This window comes from Schistosoma mansoni, chromosome W (genome assembly GCF_000237925.1).
Source record: "Schistosoma mansoni strain Puerto Rico chromosome W, complete genome".
Taxonomy (NCBI): Eukaryota; Metazoa; Platyhelminthes; class Trematoda; order Strigeidida; family Schistosomatidae; genus Schistosoma; species Schistosoma mansoni.
In genome coordinates, this window is record NC_031502.1 from 53,299,291 (window position 1) to 53,322,365 (window position 23,075).

The 23,075-nt window shown below is 37.0% G+C and overlaps 1 protein-coding gene across 1 annotated transcript in view; it reads left to right on the plus strand.

Moving 5' to 3' along the window:
• The first annotated feature begins 860 nt into the window (after positions 1-860).
• Smp_163110 (putative dead box ATP-dependent RNA helicase) overlaps positions 861-23,075 on the plus strand; it is a 30,667-nt gene continuing 8,452 nt past the window's right edge. The window contains exons 1-11 of the mRNA XM_018790147.1: positions 861-914; positions 2,340-2,551; positions 2,585-2,747; positions 4,311-4,544; positions 6,416-6,607; positions 7,903-7,964; positions 9,417-9,554; positions 9,870-10,109; positions 15,116-15,190; positions 20,077-20,197; positions 20,634-20,780. Of these exons, the coding sequence (XP_018655519.1) occupies positions 893-914; positions 2,340-2,551; positions 2,585-2,747; positions 4,311-4,544; positions 6,416-6,607; positions 7,903-7,964; positions 9,417-9,554; positions 9,870-10,109; positions 15,116-15,190; positions 20,077-20,197; positions 20,634-20,780 (1,606 nt within the window). The 5' untranslated portion in view covers positions 861-892. The remainder of the gene's footprint in view (positions 915-2,339; positions 2,552-2,584; positions 2,748-4,310; positions 4,545-6,415; positions 6,608-7,902; positions 7,965-9,416; positions 9,555-9,869; positions 10,110-15,115; positions 15,191-20,076; positions 20,198-20,633; positions 20,781-23,075) is intronic.

Consider the following 23,075-nt stretch of genomic DNA (forward strand, 5'->3'; position numbering starts at 1 on the left):
AGCTTTATAGTTAAGATCATGAGTCAATTGAGGCTAGACCACCATCGAAAACCTGGAAGCACTGGACGGCCGTTTCGTCCTATTATGGGACTCCTCAGCAGAAAGCTATTGATTTTGGGGAATTATTTACAGCTACAACTTGAAAAATCATTATACAATTGATGCTATATCTTTTCCACGCCTTCAAGAACATAAAGACATAGGAGCAGTAATGAGTTGTGACTTGAAAACTATTACGCATTGCTACGCAGCTTCTGCCAAGGGTTATAGTGCGTTATAGTCACTTCGCCGAGCATTCAAATGCTTGATGAGGAGATATTAGGAATTTTATATCTCACCTATGTAAGACCACACTAAGAGTACTGTATACAAGCAACTAGCCCATGTCTGATGAAGGATGCTAAGTCAATTAAGCGTGTCCAACGTGTGGGGACGAAATTAGTGAGGGGTCTTTCTAAACTCCCTTACGATGAGCGCTTAGAATGCCTGAACCTTTTCTCCTTGTCGTATCGTAGGACTCGAGGTGACCTTATGCTGGCATTTCGTATCTTTAATTATGATTTGGGTGTTAATATGTCTTATCTTTTTGCTCCCTCAAGTATTGATAATCTCCGAGGTCATAGCAAGAATGTTTACGAAACGCGATCTAATTAGCTTAAAGTGGGGTCCCGTTTTCGTCATCGAGTAGTCAATGACTGAAACGCTTTACCCGAACAAGTTGTATCAGCCCTATCAGTGAATATTTTCAAGGAGATGCTGGAACTTCACTAGAAGGCAAGCTGTAAGGATTAACACTGGTTTACTAGCCTACTATCCTTATTACTGAAGACTAATTCTGAACCACCCAAACCATTTGAAACGTAACGCTACGGGGTAGTTTTTGGTTCGAGGAATGGCCACGGCATTTGAAACCGGTAGGATTCTATATTTGCTTTATTTGAGGGCGAAAAGAATAGAACTGCCCATAAATCTGACCTTATTTCAGATTTTTTGCTGATTCGTAGTAATCAGTCAATATTACTATATTGTAATGCACGTAGTAACATACCCATTATTTTTATATCTTCTTACCATGCTATTTGAAGCTCTTACAAACTTTATCGTTTAAAGAGAGGGTTATACTTTGCAGGTTTCCTGCACTCATCTTGTGAGACATTAACCAGTTCATCCTTATAATCAAACTTCAGTGTCAATTTGTAAAGGGCAAGAATCTTTCAAAAAGGCTTTAATTCTTACCAAGAAAGACAAATAGTCGAAGCCCTATGCATATAGGCCAATCCAAACACTATTAATAGGAGAGGTGGAATACAGTTAGCTGTGCCATGGCAACTAATCATCAATAAGTAAAAACTTGAACTCCTTTTTCATTTTATCTATCTCGTATTATCTGAATGACAGCAATTACATTCAATGATTCTAATCAGAATTTGTCAAACAATTAACTGAAACATTAAGAGAACACGAATATTCGGTTTCAAATACATTCTCCCTCTTCGAATCCATTCCTTTATTTTGTTCATTTATCTTCATTTTATGCATGCTATGATATATATGGTTCATATTATATATTAGAATTGTATGTTTTCTTAAAAATTTACCGACAGGAGACAATATATGGTGAATGAAATTTCTCCTCTCACCACTTACATATATATACAATGTTAACAAATTGTTTCACATCACAAGTCTCTTACACACTGTTACATATACCTACTTTAAACATTTTTTAACGTTAATGAGATGACCTATTCAGTATACACTGAGCTGAAAAGCCATGTACTTATTTATATTCGATAATTTTGATGTTCGGTTATATTTCCCTGAAAAAGCTTGGACCAGATTCCCAGGCGAAACGTTAGATTTACTTCAAATTCGTTCGCTGAGATTTTACAAATATATCCTTCCTATTCAATGTCTCACATCAACTCGGCGCCCAAATACTGTGAAATTATTCGTCCTAATTTAGACGAAAGTTCTTATATAGAATTCGAGGGATTTTAACCCCCCCCCAAAAAAAAATTTGTCATCTTACAAACTGGTTTCCATGTTTCCCTTCTTAAACAGAAACACCCATAATTTTGAGATGCCCCATTATTATGCCTTAAGAATGCTATGCTGATTACAGAAAGTCGTAAGTAGTCATAATAAACGGAAATAACTATCAGCTTGTCGATCATATGGAGCTCTGGTGTCACAGCTGAGTGTTCTGTCATAAAATCGAGTGCTTTCGTATACAATTGAGTAAGAAAAGTGATACTTTCTAGAGAACATTTTGGTTTTTTCTGTACAGAATACCCAGTATGGAATAACATGTTCCGTAATTTTTAATTATTTGCTAGAAATGGGTGTATTACCTGAACTATCTAAGGCTGTACAAGAAATGGACTGGATTTTGCCTACCGACATCCAAAGTGAAGCTGTTCCCTTAATCCTCGGTGGAGGTGATGTTTTAATGGCTGCTGAAACCGGAAGTGGAAAAACAGGAGCGTTTTGTTTACCTGTTCTTCAAATTGTATATGAAACACTTAAACTTCTCCAATCTAATAAACAGGTATGGTTTAATTAAGTTTGTCACTCCTATTAGAACAAAGCTAATATCTTACCAAAACATTCAAGCGGCCAGATGAAACTCAATGTATATGATCGTACCGATGCTATGGCAATCGATGCCAATGGACTGCTTTGTCAAAGTCGCGATCCAGGTGGATGGCACGGAGCTAGAGCGAATCGCGGAGTAAAGTGTTCAGGTATTGAATGGGGTGCTTATTTATCTATTCAAACATAAATATTGGTACGATGCGGCACCAGATATATATGCGCCGCATAAGTCTTATTTGATTTGTGTTGGCTGTGATACTGCCCAGGTGCCCAAACTGTAGCATGTGGTTTTCTTAGGGGGCCACACCCGAAGCCATTGACCTAGAGATCTGATCCATAAGGCAGTGGAGCATCGTAAGGAGATGCAGTCCCATGGTAGCTGAAGACCAACGATTGATTCATACGCCATTTGTTCCCTCAGGATACTGGGGTCCATGTGCACCATTGGTTTGGAACCAGTGTTTTCTAACTTCCCCAGGTGAACTTTCCGTGTCCACCAACCCGGTTAAAGCGCCGGGCATTCGCTTTTCGTCCTCTCAATTTCGTAAACAACAGTAATGCCGCAGGAAGGCAGTGAGTAAGACTTCCCTGTCAGATGCTATATGCGCGTGGTCATGTGAGAGCATTTGGAGAGGGAGAGCGAACTCTTCCCACTCTCGGCCGTACCAGGGCATTTTTGGGGCTTGTTTATATATATTTCATTTTATTTTCCGTATATGATTGTTTAAAACTTCAACAAGACACAAAATTGTATTATCATGATATGTTTAAGCACAACATAAAGTATTTTACTGTACAGTAAATTTATTGGTTATTCACCACCGTAATCCGATGAGACTATAATTCGTGGACGAACCAGTCAGATATGAAGTAGCAAGTCTTCGATTTTGGCGTGAAATGCATTCATCCATATGACTAAATAGTATTTTGACACTATACGTTAGTTCGTGATGAAAACCATAATTCTAATTCGTAACCCCAAATTGTAACTCTAAATCCCGATTCTGATTTCTCACACTAATTTATAACCCGTAGTAGACTGTGAATTTTCTCAGGGTCACTTTTGTGTCGCTCAAAAGTCGTCGATAAATTATAGTCTCACCCATAATCTTTTCATAATTTCCCGGGTTCTTTAATATGACCACAAATGGCACTAGATTCCCGCAATCTTATCTCATTACTCCTGGTCATGTTGTTCCACTAGAATTGTCCTTCAAATTTGTTAAAGTTAAACGAATTGGCTCAAAAATACACAAATCTGAAACTTGTTGACTAAAAAGTCTTTAATTCAGAAGTTCAATATTGAACCAGATTCAAAAGCACTACGTGTAATCTCCTATTCTTTCATGTTCCTAGTACCCCTTCTAGTATATCTTTTTAATGATTAACCAGTTATTAATACCCTTATAAATTGTTTCATAATTATTATTTGGTCGCAATTGTCACCGCGTTTTTCATCTCTTCATATCTATACAAGTATACAATTATTTACCTGTCATATCTCTGGTCAATGAATTATTCTCATCTTACTAATTTAGCAGGATGAAAATAGTCATGATCATTTATTTAACCTCCAGATCTCAGCGCTACCTTATGACACATTTGAAATCTCTACACGCCTTGTGACTCAACCTCTCTATTTTATCAGTTGGCTAATATAAATAATTTATTTATCTAAGCATTTTATTGTGTAATATTTTAACATAAAAAAGGTCGTTATTACTATGAGGCGCATGTAACTGATGAAGGGCTATGTCGGGTCGGCTGGTCAACTTTGAATGCATCACATGACGTTGGAACTGATGCTGAGAGTTTTGGCTTCGGTGGAACAGGTAAAATGTCTCATCGACGACAGTTTGATTCGTATGGTGAGGCTTTTGGGAAAGGAGATACTATTGGCTGTTTCTTAGATCTTGATAATGGATCCATAAGTTGGTCGAAAAATGGTCAGTTTATTTGTTTACTATTTCATAATGTTTTTACCCTCCAATAACTGTGCAGGCTTGTTGGAGTTTCTAGGTTACTTTTTTAAATTTTGGTTACCAATAAATCGCCTAATATTACAAATGTTTGACCGTAACAAATACCACAAGTGTCACTGTTAGGAACATTTCCCCATATTTTTTATAAAACCAATAACAGTCGAATTATTTACTGCATGGTATGATAAATCGTTCACATACTGAATTATTTGCTCCCGGATTATGTGCTTACGTCTAAACGCCTGTTGTTTTTCCAGACGTTCTGTATAGCTACTAAGGGAGTGTAAACAGTACTTTGCGATGATACTTTAAAACAAGATAATATACTTGCGGCTTTAAGGAAGGAATCCTTCGACTTTCTAATATAGTTTGATGGAGTTCCACCAACTATTCTAATAGTTACTTATAATTATCCCGAATTACAATGGGCTTCAAAACAGCGGTAACTTGCGTTTCATTACGGCCATACACTAAGTTGTTTCATACTGAAGTATAGAAAATTGACTCAATTATCCTAGAGGGTCTCCTGAAGTGTTCCGCGGCTTTACACTGTACCTGCCCAGTATAAGCTAAGCTATGGTAATGGTTCATTCCATTTTCTTATTAGCTAGTTTATTACCAGTGTGGCCTTTTCAGAGACCTAATGAAGTTCTCTCTGTTACTTTCATAACATGTTTCACTATGATTACGTTATTTTTTGATCCCAAATTTTTCCACCATAACTACGAATAAGTTTGCGGAATATCACTTCTAGAGATCGATGGATATGACGTTATCTTACGTAATGATGTAGCTCCTCATAGATATTATCTATTATTCTGAGCAATCACGTTTTGAGGAACGCTTTATTTTCATTCAGAACAACCGGACAGTATCTCTTGTTTTCGACTAATCAGTACACCTTGAAGTTAGTCAAATGGTTCTTCATAGGCTTACGAAATTGCATTAAATTAGTGTCTTCCGCTCATTCCGAAACACTTTTGTAGGTGATTATTCAATATACTTAACACTACGTGCCACAAATTTGGTGACAATATTACTTAATAGTCGATATAAACTAATTGTCCCCCATTTCAATAAGTACTTATTCTTCAGCATTATACTTTACTTTTTAGGAATTGAACTCCATCATATATCTTCAACAAATTCCATAATTCAGTTACAGGAAATTGCGATTTTACACAGTAGATATTGAGAAATATTGTTCTTTAAGTTTTTAACAGTTTTTAGTATGCTAAATTACTAACTCATGCCTGTCTACTCCTTTTCGAACGAATAGGTCTGTTTGAAATTAGTACCTATACCATTTCTTATTCTTTTGTTAATTTTAATGGTGACATGTCGTTCTTATGAAAACCCCTAACACTGCTCTTACAGTTAATTTTACTGCAAGAAGAATTAGTTGAATCGCTGTGAGTAAAGATCCCTCTAAATCTACACTAAGAAAAACTTATAATCATTAATTCAGTTTACTTAATATTATTATTAATCCTTAGAATATGTTTATCGATAACGTTTTTATGCAGCTTAAAACGAAGTTCAGAAAATAATTTTATCATGTATATATAGACTATTTCAGGTTCTTAATCATATACACTTACGCTAGAACCGTAGTAATCCTTGTTGGTTAAGTCTCGCTAATTAAATGCCATTTAAGTTATTTAGTTTCCTTCAGTCATGAACTCTGATTAGCTCACAATTTCGCAATGATCGTTCAATGTAAATATATTCATGGATTAAATAAAAATTTAATATTATCATCTATAATTTCTCTAAGCTTATTTAATCACTTTTTTTATGTCGCTTAGTATGGATTGCTGTTTCTTTTTGACCAGGTAAACTATTTGGAAAAGCTTATGACATCCCAGCTCATTTACGTTCTAAAGGATTATTCCCATCAGTATGCTTAAAAAATGCTGAGTTAAGATTTAATTTCGGAGATAGTGCATTTGATTTTCCACCACCAAATGGTTGGATAGGTATCAGTTCTTGTCCGGAAACAAACAGTGTTGAAAATACTTTTAAAGGTAAGTCTTTCACGGTTCATTTTTACTGTCTGTAGTTACTCCATGGTTTTTCACAGGTATTTTGATGTGAAATGCGTGGATCAAATTATTAAAACACGTAAAAAGCAAAACATATTTGACACTGAGATCAAGAAGGATTTTTCTAAAAAGTATAACAAAAGAGCTCAGCTTATTATGGTTATCATATAAAGCTTATTTGCACTACTTTTCTACTGTAGTTTCCACCTAGAATCTTTGTTCACGTTCGTCTGTCAATATTACCCAGTCACGCCATATTAGCTGAAACATTTGTTTTTTGAGGTTACTTCATATAGGCCAGGTCACTTGGAGAGCGGTAGGATCGGTGATAACAAATCCAAGTCCCGAACTAGTAGCGTCAGTAAAGTGTCTCTCATGAATAACAAATGTCTGTCTTCCACATACGAAAAATAACTCAGAAGGGGTCGTTTTTCAAACTACTGACTGTCTTCTTGTCCCCCTACTTGTAGTTCATGAAATTAGGGATGATTTTGCTAGAAAGCTTTTTGATCTCCCGTAGAAAACCAAACTCTTAGACTCAGTAAGTCTAGCGTATGATTCAAACTCTTTAGAAGGTAGATCAACTCAAGCTGAAAGGTACTTCGACTGATCTTTGCTCGTCCTTGTCCAGCTAATAGACGATTGTAATCTCCTTTTGTAACTGTGCTGAACCAACCATTTATTCCTTGTAAGCAATCAGCCTCAAGAATAAAGAAAGGGGTAATTCATGTAGAAACTCCCGACACCGACTGAACGATGAATACAAGTAAACTGTTACTATCAGCCGTCTATGAAAAGGTTCGATTAAAGAATCTCTCATTCTGGAGTACGTGTTTTTACTTTGATTATCTTGATCTCCAACCTCTTTCCAATACGCTAAATTTCGAAAAACAAAAGGAGCCCATTGATTTATTAAAAAAAGAATGAAGACGTTTCAGCAGAAATTTTCTTTTCGACGGTATCATTTTCTAAAGCCGTACAATCGTATTTATGGGCAATTTTTCTAACATGTAATAGTCTATCGTAAAATAGAGGAGTGTCACAAAATTATCAAAAATAGTCAACATTATTCACGTATTGTCAAATTCTCTCAATCTTACTTATTAACATCTTAGTCATCTGCCGAATAAAGGAAGCAGAACTTCTGTTTTAGCTTTCGTTGGTTTGACGTACTTTAAATTTTGGGACTTGTAGTGTAAACTTAATGATCGGTTTTAACATTTATTGATAAGCAGTACAAATGTACTTAGTATTAAAAATATTCTTTTTATTTTCAGCCACTTCATCTAGCCCAGTCTACAAATCTAAACCAAATGCCCCACTAGCTTTAATTATTGAAGTAAGTTATTTTCAATGTTCGCAGGAAATTTATTTGATCTATTTTACAGATTTTCCCCTGATCGTGACTAACTCATTGGTCCGCATTTCTATGTGAATCAGTGGTTGAATATTTGAACTATTTAGTATATTTTGTTTTGATTTCATTTCTTCCAAATGCACACCTTACTGTTTATACTAAACAGAAAATGAAATATTTTCCCTTTGTTTTTTAACCATCTTTAGTAATATCTTTTACCACGTTAGGAGCCAGGTTTTTATAATACTATCCAGAAAATTGCAACGCACTAATAAATGCTAACTCGAGACAACTATCTTCCATACCACTGGGCCACATCGTGAACTGATTATCTCTTCTTCTCTTCCAGTTAGTTCCAGTACCGAGAAACAGTCCAAGGTATGGAAATCGCTTAAACGTCTTATGTCAAACATTTCAAAGCCGTTAATTTAGGGGAGCTTCACAAATCAAATAAAGATCGGAGAGAAAACCTGTCTGAATAAATACTTCTCAAGTGTCACTCTTTAGCGGATAAATCTGACGAACAGTCGTATGTAACAGTTTAAAGGTATCTGTCAGAAAATACGATGATCATTTGTATGACATATATGTAACATGTCTGACCATCTGACGAAGAGTGGAAACACAATTTACACATCCGTGGTTCGATTAAAATATTACGTAGTCTCAGTCTCACCTATCTATTTTAATCAATTTATCCATTTCTGTGATCAGAATATTGATTCCATTCATGAAAAACATCAAAACTATATTCAAGCGTTATTTATCTAATCATTCTGGAATAGATCGTTACAACAGTGTCATAAATTACTCAGACTTGCATTGACTACTTTTTCCAAATAAAAATTAACTCCATTAACATTTAAGAGGGTCCTCAAGTACATAAACTAGTCCACCATTTCCGATCATTGATTTATCACGCGCTTTTGTAATACAATTCGTATCATATGTATCAGTAATCTATATCATAGTACAAGAAAACACCATTTTTCTCATACTCAAGAGTAACATCATCTTGTTGTTTGCAAATCTATAAAAGCTTCACGGATTTCTCTTCACAATAGTTGTTTGTAGGATACCGTCCACAAACACGTTTGAGAGGAAATGACAAAGTCGATCAATGCACGAGGTTATAGAGGCGCTTGGGAGTAACAAAACCAACTTCATAATTATAGTCTTGCTTTTCCATTTGAAATATCCCTGAATTGTTCAATCTATCCTGTATATGTTTTAATACCTTTCAAAAATTTCTAAATCTATTCACCGTTTAAATTTCAACTGTCCAGTATAATGATCAGTTCTTTTAATTCTTTTTTCCGGGTTATTTTTGATAGCGGATACAATGTTTGTCGTAAATGACTTACACATGAAATGTTTGAGTATTTTTCTCTACTGGACTTGTTTTTTAAATTACTTTTTATACTATCCCTACAGCCTTCTCGTGAACTAGCAGAACAAACTTATGAACAAATTAAAAAATTTAAACGTTATTTAAAAGATCCATGTCCTCGTGAGTGCTTGTTAATTGGTGGTGCCAACAGTAAACAACAAATGGATGAATTACATTCTGGGGTAAGTTCCTGATCTTTAAAAGTTTGTCACTGATTACTGATAAATATATGCCAAAAAACTATGGATCTATGCATGTAATATTAACTTTATCCTTAGTACGAGTAAACTATCACACATAATTGTACACGGGAGTTATTTTATGTTATTCATGTGAGTTACTCAAACGTTTCCTGATAAATTTATCTCTAGAAAAATCTACATTGTAAAAACTTTATCAAGTTTTTATTTTATCAACGCTAGTCGACTTTTTTGTTTACTTTTATCCGTTTGAGCTAATCAAGTTAATGTACATACTTTCTATCCTGTTGTTATTAGGTTGATATTGTTGTAGCTACTCCCGGGCGTTTGGATGATCTTATTTCAACACAGTCTCTTCTGTTAAGTAACTGTCGTTTTTTTGTCTTGGATGAATGTGATGGTCTTCTCTCTGCTGGTTATGGAGACATGGTTTCTCGAATACACAAACAAATACCTAAGGCTACTGCTGATGGAAATCGTTTACAAATGATTGTTTGTTCAGCGACTCTTCATTCCATGGATGTTAAACGATTAGCTGTAAGTCAATCTATTTAATTCCGTGAAGATTGTATTGAACATTGTATATGAACTGTTATGTCGTAGTTTGTGTTCGCCCGTTTTTACAATATTTTACATGAGAATTTTAACTACTCATAAGTAAGAAAAAGAGAATTCAGCGAAGAAAATTTTCTTTTCGACGAAATTTATGTCTACAGGAGGCTAGGAAAGATTGCATTATAAATTGATTCGAGAATAAATAACAAATGAGGTTACGTACTAATCAAGGGGTAAGGGAGAAAATAATTTATGGGTCAGATAATAGTCCAATTAGCAGATATGACGAAAAGCGAAAAGAAACTTTTCTTTGTTGAATTCTCTTTTTCTTATTCATAAGTAGTTTGAATTCTTTGAGTCATTCTTCGAAATTTCAGCTAACTTGTCCTTTCAGAAATGATTTTTTAAAGCTACTTTCAGAAGCTTGGTATTTCATAGTTTCATTTGTAATCTCTGATGGAAAGATTGTAATGATGCTCAACTTCTTTACTCTGGAACAAGAAGCATACATATATCGTGTGGTCGAAAACTAAAATTCCAGAGATTTATGTCAAATTCTGGCTTTATCCCATGGTCTCATCTACCAGCTTTTATCTATCACTTAATCCCCCCAAATGCCCTGGTACGGCCGAGAGTGGGGAGAGTCTACTCTCCCTCTCGAAATGCTCTCATATGGCCAGCGAATATATAGCCTCCGCCAGGGAAGTCCTACTCACTGCCTTCTCGTGGCGGGGGTGTTGTTTACGAAAGTGAGAGGACGAAAAGCGAATGTCCGGCGCTATAACCGGATTGGTGGACACGGAGGGTCCACCTAGGGGAGTTGGAAAACCCTGATTCCAAACCAATGGTGCACATGGGCTCCAGTTTCCTGATGGAACGAATGGCGGAAGAACCTGTCATTGGTCAACGACTACCATGGGACTGCATCTCCTCACGATGCTCCACTGCCTTGTGGATCAGACCTTTAGGTCAAAGGCTCCGGGTGTGGCCCCCTAAGAAAACCACCTGCTTCGGTTTGGGCACCCGGGCAGTATCACAGCCCACACACAAATGAATGAAATGACGAACTCTATTGACGATTCTATTCCTGCTCATATTATAAGCAAGACAATTTACGTTATTATTATCATTATTATTATTATTATTACTATTATTATTATTATTATTATTACTTACCATATCGCTAATTCACCCCCTTTTACCCCCAATTTGTGTAACCTTACTCTTCAACTTATGCATCAGCTCGCTCATGGTGGAAAATCTGTCCTATCTAAACGATCTCCAGTCACTGTCTGGTTGAAAGTGAATGCTTCCACCGATAATGAATACTGAGGCAGTCTTTCTGAAACCGCGTACGCCGTTCAAGCTGGCTTCCTCCAACGTTCGCACACTAATGCAGATCAGACAACAGATAGGGCTGGCTATGTCTTTGGAAGGTCTTAATGTTGATGTTTGCTGTCTATCCGAGACCCGTATTCAAGACTCTAGTGAAGTACTACAAATCCGCTCTCCATCTGTCTCGAAAAGCTTGTTCCACGTGCGCTTATCCGGGGACCCTGTGGCATCTTCGTCTGGTCTTGCTGGCGTTGGTGTCGCACTAATCGATTGGTTCCCCATTAACAGTCGGTTATGTGCTGTTAGATTAGAAAGTTCCATCAAATTGAGAAGAAACCGGCGTGAGAAACGGTGTCTTTTCGTCATCTCCGCCTATGCCCCGACAGATTGCAGCCCGGATGCAATCAAGGATGAGTTTTACCATCAGTTAACAGTTCTTCTCCAGAAAGCGCGTTCGACAGATATTGTAGTACTAGCCGGAGACTTGAATGCACAGGTCGGGCGTCTAGGCACAGAAGAGAGTCGTCTAGGTGGCCGATGGGGACTTGTTGGTCGCAGGACAGATAACGGGGACCGTTTGCTGCAACTGTGCACAGACCACAACCTGTTTCTGGCCAGCACTAACTTCCGGCACAGTCATCGCCGGTGTGCCACCTGGCGTCCTCCCTCTGCATCCCAAGCCTGGACTCAGATTGATCACATCGCGATCAGCTACCGCTGGCGTGGTTGTGTACAAGACTGCCGCTCCTTTTGGAGTACCTATCTGGAGTCTGATCATGCCCTGGTCTGCGCCAATCTCACCTTACTTTTCAGTGGCCGAAGGATTGACCACCACCAACGGATTGATATTAGTAAACTGGCTGCAACTCCTGTTGCAAGTAAGTACCGAGCGGAGCTAGCCTCTAGGCTAGCTAACACCCCATCGAAAAGTATAGATGAGCATTGGTTGCATCTTCACGACGCCATGAAAATGGCGAGTAAAGCCGCTTGCGGCTTCGCGAAACGTCCCGCTTACAAGCACTGGGTTTCTTCTGGCTCCTTACAACTGATGGAAGCCCGTCGGTCTACTCCGGGTGACCGTGAGTTTGACCACAAACGAAGGCTGTTACGTAATGAAATTGGGCAAAGCTTGCGTAAGGACCGGGAAGCCTTGTGGTCGGAGCGTGCTAATGAGATGGAAGCAGCAGCTGCATCTGGTAACTGCCGGAAGCTCTTCCAACTCATCCGAGCCACTGGCAGCAAGAAGTCTGGTGTGAGTGAAACAATCTACGAGGATGATGGGATGCCAATCACTAACATCTCCCGACGTCTTGGACGATGGGCGGAATTTTTCGAAGGGCAGTTCAACTGGCCTGCTGCTCCGGCAACATCAACCAGCTTGTCCTGCCCCCCATGGCCGGTGACGACTGATCCACCAAACGAGGCGGAAGTCCGCAAGGAACTCCAACTCTTGAAGCGCTACAAATCACCTGGCCCAGATGACTTACCTCCGGCTCTTTTTAAAGATGGTGGCGACTTTCTGACTAAGGAATTGACTGTGTTGTTTGGAAAGGTTTGGGAGCAAGAAAGTGTTCCAACATCATGGAATGAGTCAATAGTCGTCCCTATCTTTAAAAAGGGTTCGCGTTGTTCCTGCAATAACTATCGGGGGATAAGTCTACTTCCGATTGCGTCCAAACTATTGGCTTCTGTCATTCTTCGTAGGTTGTTTAAAACCCGAGAACGATTGACTCGCGAGGAGCAGGCTGGTTTTCGTTCTGGTCGAGGATGCATTGATCACATCTTCACCCTCCGCCAAATGTTAGAACACCGTCATACTTATCGCAGGCCAACAATCGTAGTGTTTGTTGATATCAGGGCTGCCTTCGATTCGTTGGACAGGTCTGTTCTCTGGGATTGTCTATTGAAGAAGGGTGTGCCTGAGAAGTTCATTAACATCTTAAAGGCCCTGTATACGAACACCTCAGGCAGAGTGAGGGCATACAACCACCTTTCTCCCTTGTTCCATTCGAGCAGTGGGGTTAGGCAGGGTTGCCCGATCTCACCATTCCTCTTCAACTTTGCCATCGACAACATCTTGGAAACAGCTCTGATGGATGTAAGTAATGGCGGTGTGGATATGTTGCCTGGAGAACGACTTCTCGACCTTGAGTATGCGGATGATATTGTCTTACTGTGCGATAATGCCCAAGGCATGCAATCAGCACTTAATCAGTTGGCAATCAGTGTCCGCAGGTACGGCATGTGCTTTGCACCCTCCAAGTGCAAAGTACTCCTACAAGACTGGCAGGATTCTCATCCTGCACTCGCCCTGGATGGTGAGCAGATTGAAGTAGTTGAGAAGTTCGTGTATCTAGGTAGCTATATAAGTGCTGGTGGTGGCGTGAGTGATGAGATTGATGCACGTATAAGGAAAGCCAGATCGGCTTATGCCAATCTGGGCCATCTTTGGCGCCTTCGTGATGTTAGTCTGGCTGTAAAAAGTCGGATTTACAACGCGTCGGTGAGAGCAGTTTTGCTCTATGCTTGTGAAACCTGGCCTCTCCGAGTTGAGGATGTTAGACGTCTCTCTGTGTTCGATCATCGTTGTCTCCGAAGGATTGCTGACATCCAGTGGCAACACCATGTTAGTAATGCAGAGGTTCGGCATCGTGTGTTCGGGCACAGAGACGATAATTCAATTGATGTCACCATCTTGAAACACCGACTTCGGTGGCTTGGACATGTTTTACGAATGTCGTCCCAGAGACTTCCACGTCGTGCATTATTTGCCGACCCTGGGACTGGTTGGAAAAAGCGGAGAGGAGGTCAGTGTATGACATGGTGTCGTGGCATGAAAGAGAGCTGCAAAGGGCTAGCTTCTGTTGGTCCTTCACGACTCCTTGGTTGGGGTCCGAGAGATGGTGCAACACAGTGGCTAGAGACGTTATCAGATATGGCTCAGAATAGAAACCAGTGGCGATCCTGCTGCAACCTTCTTTTACTTTCTACATAAAGTATGGTTCTTACTTTCCTATTTGAAAGAGTCTTCTGGTTGTACATTTTAGTCCGCCTTATCTTTTCATCCCTTCTCTTCCTACTTTCATTATTTTGTGTGGCGCATATGTACCTGGTGCCCTTTTGTACCAATATATATGTGTTTAAATAAAAAAAATAAATATGGAAGATAATTTGTGGAACCAGTTGGATACGTACATGCTCATCCCAAGGTTAAGCTATATTTAAAACCTTTTCTCTATCCCATTTTAATTAATAGTAACCCAGTTGTTATTGTACATTTATAGCCAAACACATATTTATGTACCTGGTATCCAGTTAAACTTTCTTTGATCCATCCAGGTATGTAAATTTAGGAGCCATAACTGCACCACAGCATCTGAAAGTTTAATACTTTAATCACTGAATTATTAATGTGTCTATTTACTGAAGTCGTAAATAAACTATATAAAAATGTCGCAGAATTTTAGACAATTAAAATAGTCTTGAAACAATTCTGACATTTTCCGTACTGAGATTTTTATTATTGACTCACTTAGTATTCGATCTTTTTCCGTGCTAATCAGATTGACTTGTCCTGTCGCGAGTGAAGGAAATTCTTACTTCAAGTATTAATTTCTATCCTTTTTTTACTCCATATTTTGTCTGAACTTTAGAATAAATTGATGCATTTTCCAGTATGGATAGATTTAAAAGGTCAAGATAGTGTCCCAGAAACGGTACATCATGTGGTAAGTTTACACTATTTTGTATTTCTTATTTTAAGTAATATTGAATCATGATATAATATTTTAATGATTATTTTGTTTATTTCAGAGTGTTCAAGTGAATAATTCCAATTGTAACTAATATTTTCATCCCAAAACGAATCACATTGTGTTCTAGTTGTTTTCTAAAATAATCACATTAGGTTGATATATGTTAAAGTTATTTTACGGTATACTGCTAATCAATCATCTCGCAAAACCACTGATAGTACAATTACATCAAGTGAACAGTTGGATATTTTGATAATACAGGCAGTTTTTGTAATTTCCAACTTTATTGACTGATAAGCATAGATAACTCCTCGCTTCAAGTAATCACAATGTTAACTGTTGTGTGGAGGATCAATAAATTACTATGTGCACAAACATTTATAATATCATACGGTTAAAAGTCTGTAACTAACAAATCTAACTAATTGACTAAATCATATTATTACTCGCGTGCGTTTATTAGAGGACCGTGTAGCAGCATTTATCTGGACTCTGATCATGCTCTTGTTTGCACTAATCTTATCTTACGAAGATTGTTACGTAACGAAATTGTGTAGAGCTTATATGAGGACCGAGAAGCCTGGCGGTCGGAGTGTGCTAGCGAGTTGGAAGTAGCAGATGCATCTGGTAACTGTTGGGACCGCTTTTAAACTCATCCGAGACACTGGCAGCAAGAAGTTTAGTGCGTATGAAACAATTAGTGAAACTGACGGGAAGCCAAACAATATCACCTACTGACGTCTTACACAATAAGGAATTTTTCGACAACCAGTCCAGCTGGTCTGCTGCCCCGGCGACGTCTATCAGACTGTCCTGCCCTTCATGACCCGTGATGACTGATCCACCTAATGAGGTAGAAGTCCTCAAGGAAGTCCAACTCTTGAAGCATCACAAATTATGAGGCCCAGATGACAGCCTTGACTTTTTTAGAAATAGTGGCAACCTTCTGGTTAAAGGATTGACTGAGTTGTTCACAAATGCCTGACAATTAGAGAGTGTGATCGTGTTGGCTTCCGCCATACTTTGTAGATTGTTCGAAACCTAAGGAAGACTGACTTGCGAGGAGCGGGCTAGTTTTCATCCTGATCGAGAACTGATCATAGCTTCAAATTTTAGGACACTGTCATACTCATTACAGGCCAATAATCGTAGTATTTCTTGACATTAAGGCCGCCTTCGATTCGTTGGCCAGGACTGTTCTCTGGGATTTCCTATTGAAAAAGGATGACCCTCAGAAGTTCTTTAATACCTTAAGGCATCTTTATACAAGTACCTCGGGGAGAGTGAGGACATACTGTGGCATGTGCTACTTGTGTCGACATTAGTATATAACACCAATCAGGAACAGAATGTCTGGCAGCAGGAGTTTGAGGAGGGCGAAGAGGAAAGAACGGGAACAAAAAGTAATTGGTATGGAAATGAAGGATCAACGAAGTCTGAGACAATTATTGAACATTTTGCAAATAAAGTATTGGAGTATGGTTTTTCTATTATACCAAGTAACTGTAATTTTGTGCTAAATATCATCGGCTGTCCTCACCTGTGTTCCCTTTCACTACAATACAACCATCTCTCTCCACTGTTTCATTCAAGTAGTGGGGTTAGGTCAATGTTACCCAATCTCACCATTCCCCCTCAACTTTGCCATCGATGACGTTCTGGAAATAGCTCTGATGCAATCCGCACTTAATCAATTGACAGTTAGTGTCCGTAGGTATGGCATATGCTTTGCACTTTCCAAGTGCTCATTACTTTTATAAGACTGGCAGGACCCTGAACCTGCGCTCACTCTTGGTAATAAGTAGATGAACGTAGTCAAGAAGTTCATGTATCTGGGTGCTGGTGCTGCCGTAAATGATGAAATTAATTCGCTTATAGCGAAGGCCAGAGCGGTTTATTCTAATCTGTGTCATCTTTGGAGTCTTAGTGATGTTAGTCTGGTTGTAAAAAGTCGTATCTACGACGCATTGGTGAGAGCAGTCATGTTCTGTGCTCGTGGAATCTGTCCTCTCAGAGTTGAGGGTGTTGGACTACTCTCTGTGTTTGATCACCGTTGTCTGTAGGATTGCTGAAATCTATTGGCAACACCACTTTAGTAGTGCACAGTTTGGGCAACGTGTGTTTGGATACGGTGATGATAATTCAATTGTTGCCACCATCTTGAAACATGGACCTCGGTGACTTGAACATATATTACGAATTTCGTCCTAGCGAATCCCACACCATGCATTGTAGACTCCAGAAGTGGATTGGAAAAGCAGAGAGGTGGTCACTGTATGACATGTGGTTAAAAAGAAAATTGTACAGGATTGGCATTTGTGGGTATTTCATGACTGCTTTGCTGGAGTCTTAAAGAGTCGCCGGAGACGTCGGGCGCGGCTCAGAATAGAAGCACATAGTGGTCCTGCCGCAACTTTCTTTCACTTTCTTCATATAAGTGATAGTATTATTTAACTGAAAGAGTTCTCTCTGGTTCTATTTTTCTTAACTAGACTTCCACACTATTATTATTATTATTATTATTATTTCACTCTCACACTAATTTCGATCCATTGTTTTTATTCTTGTTCATTATACTCACTTTACTTTCTCTAACTCTCCACGACCTCAATTTCATTGTGTGGCGCAAATATATTTTAGTGCCTGCTTGTATCGATATTTATATGTTCAAATAAATAAATCGTTACTCTTCAAAATTTAATTACATGTCACAGATAGCTGGGAAAAGACCAGTTTTATTTGTCATTCGCACACCAGTTGACTAAGTCATTCCTCGCCATATCATTAACCTGGGGAATCCCGGTTAAATAAATACTCAAATACGAAATTGTGAGCGAAATTATATAATGAACTAGTTTTTAATTATTTTAAACTATTTTCAGAAATCGAATCATCTCCCAACAATATGATAAAATTCCAAACCTGAAGGTAACATCATGAAATCTCCCATTTCGGAATAATTGTTCATTTTTATGTACTTACATAAAAGGTCGCTGTCTCATTGTATAAAACAATGAAAAGTATACGAGAAAAAAATCGCCGAACATTAACAAAGAAATAAGAAACACATATAAATAACAAATTTTAACCAGTCACTCATCATCGACGTGGGGCCTGGGATAACTGTACTTCGGCTCAGCTTACGTTTCAGAAGATATTATATTGTATTTAAGGTGGTGGTGATTGAAGATAGTTGACAGGAAATCATGGACCTAGTTTTCGTGTTGTTTGGGAGTATTCAACTGATGCCCCCTGGCAGATTTGCTCCCGTGTCACTTAGCTTTACAGTCAGAGATGTTGCTACTGAGCTATTCGTCTATTGTAGGACTGGTGAGTGTCGAAAATTACTAATTCTATGTCTATGGTTTCCTGTAGACTACCTCCAAACACCTCCACTTTATAACTAGCCCAACACAGTCCACGAGATATCAAGTCACTTTGACTGTTAGCCACATTGCAACTTGTTCGATAGAATTTATCCAACACTAAAAAGGACTTGACATATATGACATTGGTCACGACTCAGTAATCAATTAATTTTGCATAGTATATTGTATGTTTGAAATAAGATATTAAATACCATAAACAAAGGTGACCAGGTAAAGAATTAGTAGTATAGTTTAGTTTTCTGTATACAGATTTGATTTATATTAATCATTTTTTATGTATCTATAGCTGTTTCGAAACGACATATTCATATAGTTCACTTTTTTTAATATTAGTTTTCTATTCTGCATAGTCACCTGCAATTATGTAATATTCCAGGTTTTTATTGTTTCTCTTCAAGTGAATTACTCGTAAAGGTAAAAAAGATTAGTTATTCTTACAATTGTTTTCACTTGGAAAAAAATCATCACTCAGTACGTAGTAAAACTGTCGACAAGCTATCAAACTTTATTTCCATAACGTATAGCAAAAGCTTTATCATTGTTCTGTTATAACGGAATCAGACTACGGGCACTGAAATATAACAATACATAATTTTCATTTTTAATATCATCCCTAAATTCACCACCCATTAATTATAAAACTCCATTAAAATCGTGAACCGATTTAAGTTAGCCCACCATTGAAAACCCAAAAACAGTAAGCTGCTGTTTCGTCATAGTGTGGGACTCCTAATCGATGACTCTACGCTCGGGAATCGAACTCGGGACTTTGGGTCCCGCGCTTGAAGGCTCAACCTTTTGACTACTGAGGCCGGCATCTGTTCATTCAAATTTCACAATGTGCTTTCATCAACAGTCACATACTTCCCTATTATTTGTTTATACTATGTACTATGTTTCTAAAATAATATTGTGATATCGTTAGAATTTCATTTATTATGTCAATCAAACTGAATACACCATAAAATAACATCAGGTCACCTATTTTTATTCTTTTTTCATATATTAACCTTTATCTTGTCAGTCTCATACAGCCGGATAAAAGTTTGTCAGACGTACTCATCATCATGAATAACAACAGTCTATTCACTAGTAGAATATCATTTGAACAATTTTTTGGTCAGAAATAGTTGGATGTAATAAATTATTCATGGTGAATAGTCGATATTCAACGATGAATAAACTTGAGTTTCATCTCACAATTTATATCGAATATTCGGTTCTTTGGGTTAGGTGTACATATATTACATACACAAACATTAATCTGTATTCAAACTTCAAATTTACACAATTCATTAAAATATTCTTCATGTGTATGCAATAAATAAAGCGTATGTCAAATATTATTGTAGATTCTTGGTTAATTCATGAGATTACCTAAACAAGTTATATTTTTTCTTATTCAATAACATTCTTTGAAAAAGTAACATTTTATTTCATCTTAGATAAATGTTAATTCTTTACATTCAGGTGTGCCTTATTGATCCCAACAATGATACATCGTGGAAAGAATTGATGAAATCAAATAAACATATACAAACAGATGGGGTTCACATGAAAGATCAACTTAATCCTAATTCGAGTACACCAGGTGAATATTATGTAAAAAGAAGCAGGTTGTATGCTTTTTGTTTCTCTTATTTAAAAAAAGACAGTAAGCCAATAATAACCTTTTACCAGTTAAATTAACTGTACAATGAGGGATAGACAAGTTGGTTTAATGGGTTAAAGATTCATAATTAAGAATCAAATGTTTTAATCACTAAATCATTACTTTTCATCAGTAACAATTGTAATCTTTTCTAGCTCATGATATACCGATGATGTGATCAATTAGCATATCATGTTTAAGGTAAAAAACAAATAATTTTACCCATAGCAGTTTTGTAGATGAAACTGCACTCAGTCTTGCTACCCATATAGTACATATCTTCATGTATATCTGTTTTGAATTTGTTTTGTCAACTTTTTAATATTTGCAACTAAAGTAAAATATTATTCATATTGATTATGTTTTCTTGATTTAGAGGTTTTGTCAGAAGCTGTAAAATTACTAAAAGGCGAGTATGTCATTCGTGCGATTAAACAGCAAAATATGGATCGCGCACTTATTTTCTGTCGTACAAAATTGGACTGTGATAATCTGGAACAGTATTTCATATCAATGGGTGGTGGTAAGTTAGTTAGATACCTTTATTTTTTTCAAAAACGTCAAGCTGTTGTGTTCGATTTGCTAGTTGATTTTAACGAAATGAAATACTCAGTGCTAAAATGTTACAAAAAAATTACTTATCATCCCACAGTGTTAAAGAATTTCAGTTGCTTGCTCTTAGTCAGTAGTCGGAGTCAATCAGTAGATTGTTTTTGACTTGTGTGTTTAATGCCAGTTGGCGCTTGTTAGTACGGCGTATCCTCAATCTCAATGTAACTGATGTACTCTGTCGGATTCAAACATACATGCAGTGTCACATTTAAAGACGTTACCACAAAGCTATTCGGGTTGTGATTGTCCTCTTTTGGTAAGTTACGAATTTTGATCACTTGACTAAAAAAACTCCATATCACAGTGTACTTTGATGTTACGTGACAGGCGAAAATTGTTATGAGTGCGTTATTAAGATATTTCCCGAATATATGTCAATTCTATTATCATCCAGTAGTAAATATTTGTTATAACACTATCAACGTTTGACTGTATAGTTTCAAATAAATTGAGTATTAGGTTGATTATTTATCATAATGAAATGATATGTTTGCAATATCTCAATTGGTAGAAACTTGGTTTTTTTTTGCTCATTATTTTCATTATTAAATATTCATAATAATTAAAATATAATTAACCTATCTATCTGTGCATACTTAGTAATAAATATATCTTCCTTATTCATTATCCATTCCAATTCGTATGTATACAAACTATGCACAACTTAGTAAGCAGAGATGGATAGTGGCTAGCAGTGGAATCCAGGACGAAGTGAATTAGTTACTTAATGTTAACATCAGTTACATTGAGATTGAGGATACGCCGTACTAACAAGCGCCAACTGGCATTAAACACACAAGTCAAAAACAATCTACTGATTGACTCCGACTACTGACTAAGAGCAAGCAACTGAAATTCTTTAACACTCTATGCACAACTTATCCTCTTTAGTTATCTTTTCTCTTCATGAAAAATCATGTAATATTTTATTCATTAGAATTTTCAATCAGCTTACGTAATCTTAATCGAAATGGATTAAAAATAAATTATTTATCTTGTCTGATATCTAGTTTAATGATCTGTGAATTTGAATACTCTAAATAATCGTTATTCATTTCTGCATGATTACAATGTTATAATTCACAAACTACTTCTTATCGAAACTTTCAATTTACCTAAGTCAGTTAAATTAGTTAACATTGAGTAGTGATTACATTTTGGATGTGAAATTCTTTTGGTATATATATATACTAATCGGCTCGGAATATCTAGAAAAAAGTCCATCATCCAGCCTTTCTTTACTTACGGAAGTAAAATATAAACAAATCCCGAAAAGGAATGGCATATCAAATAGCTTTAAACTTCTGATCGGTGTGCAAGAGTTTATTATTATCCTTAAATGGTACACTGGTTCTCTAAGAAAATCTTAATAATACTCTACTTCAACTAAAATGTGAAAACTTTGGACTAGTGAGATACGTGTGAAATACCTTATTCAATAACATGATGCGATTCAGTGATTACATATAGTTTGAGAGAAATTTATCATGTGAAGTACTAGGAATAATAACCAGGATTGTTCAAATCACATCTGTATTTAGACATACGACGATAATTAATCGAAAAATAATGTAACAACAAGGTTCTCTAAAGGAATTTGAAAGTATATATATTCACTTCTTGTTTATCTCTTCCTTATGGTTCATTATTCGCCACTATTTTGAGGTATATCGAGTTTATTTTCGACTAGGGTCGTCGTGTTTTTGGAGTTAATACATCTTCACTTACATCAGTCTTGGTGTTCTTACTCCGCGTCGTGGGAATTGAAGTGGTTCCTTGTTTTACAAGTATACGTAATAAGTAATTCCGACAAAAATTAGCGACGACCAGTCGTAACATAAAGCATACATTAAGAATGGTAATCAAGAATTTCGAATAGAATAGATCTTGTGTGGTGATGGAATCAAAAGAAAAAGAGAGAGAATTATTTTTCTAAATATTATCTAAAGGTTATATATGACGAATTAAGAAAGTTCTTAAAATTTCGTTTTTGTTTATCACATTTGGATAACTAAAGATTCTGGAATGTAAAATGAGTTTAGACCCGTAAAACCGAAGTAACAATTGGAAAGTGAATTTCCTTTATCAGCTACATATTACAGAATAGAGAAAGTTATTGAACATCTACGCTGTCTTTTATTCAAGTTTTTCTAAGAGATAGTTGGAGAAATGACCTACTTATCCACCTCCATCTAAAGGCATAATA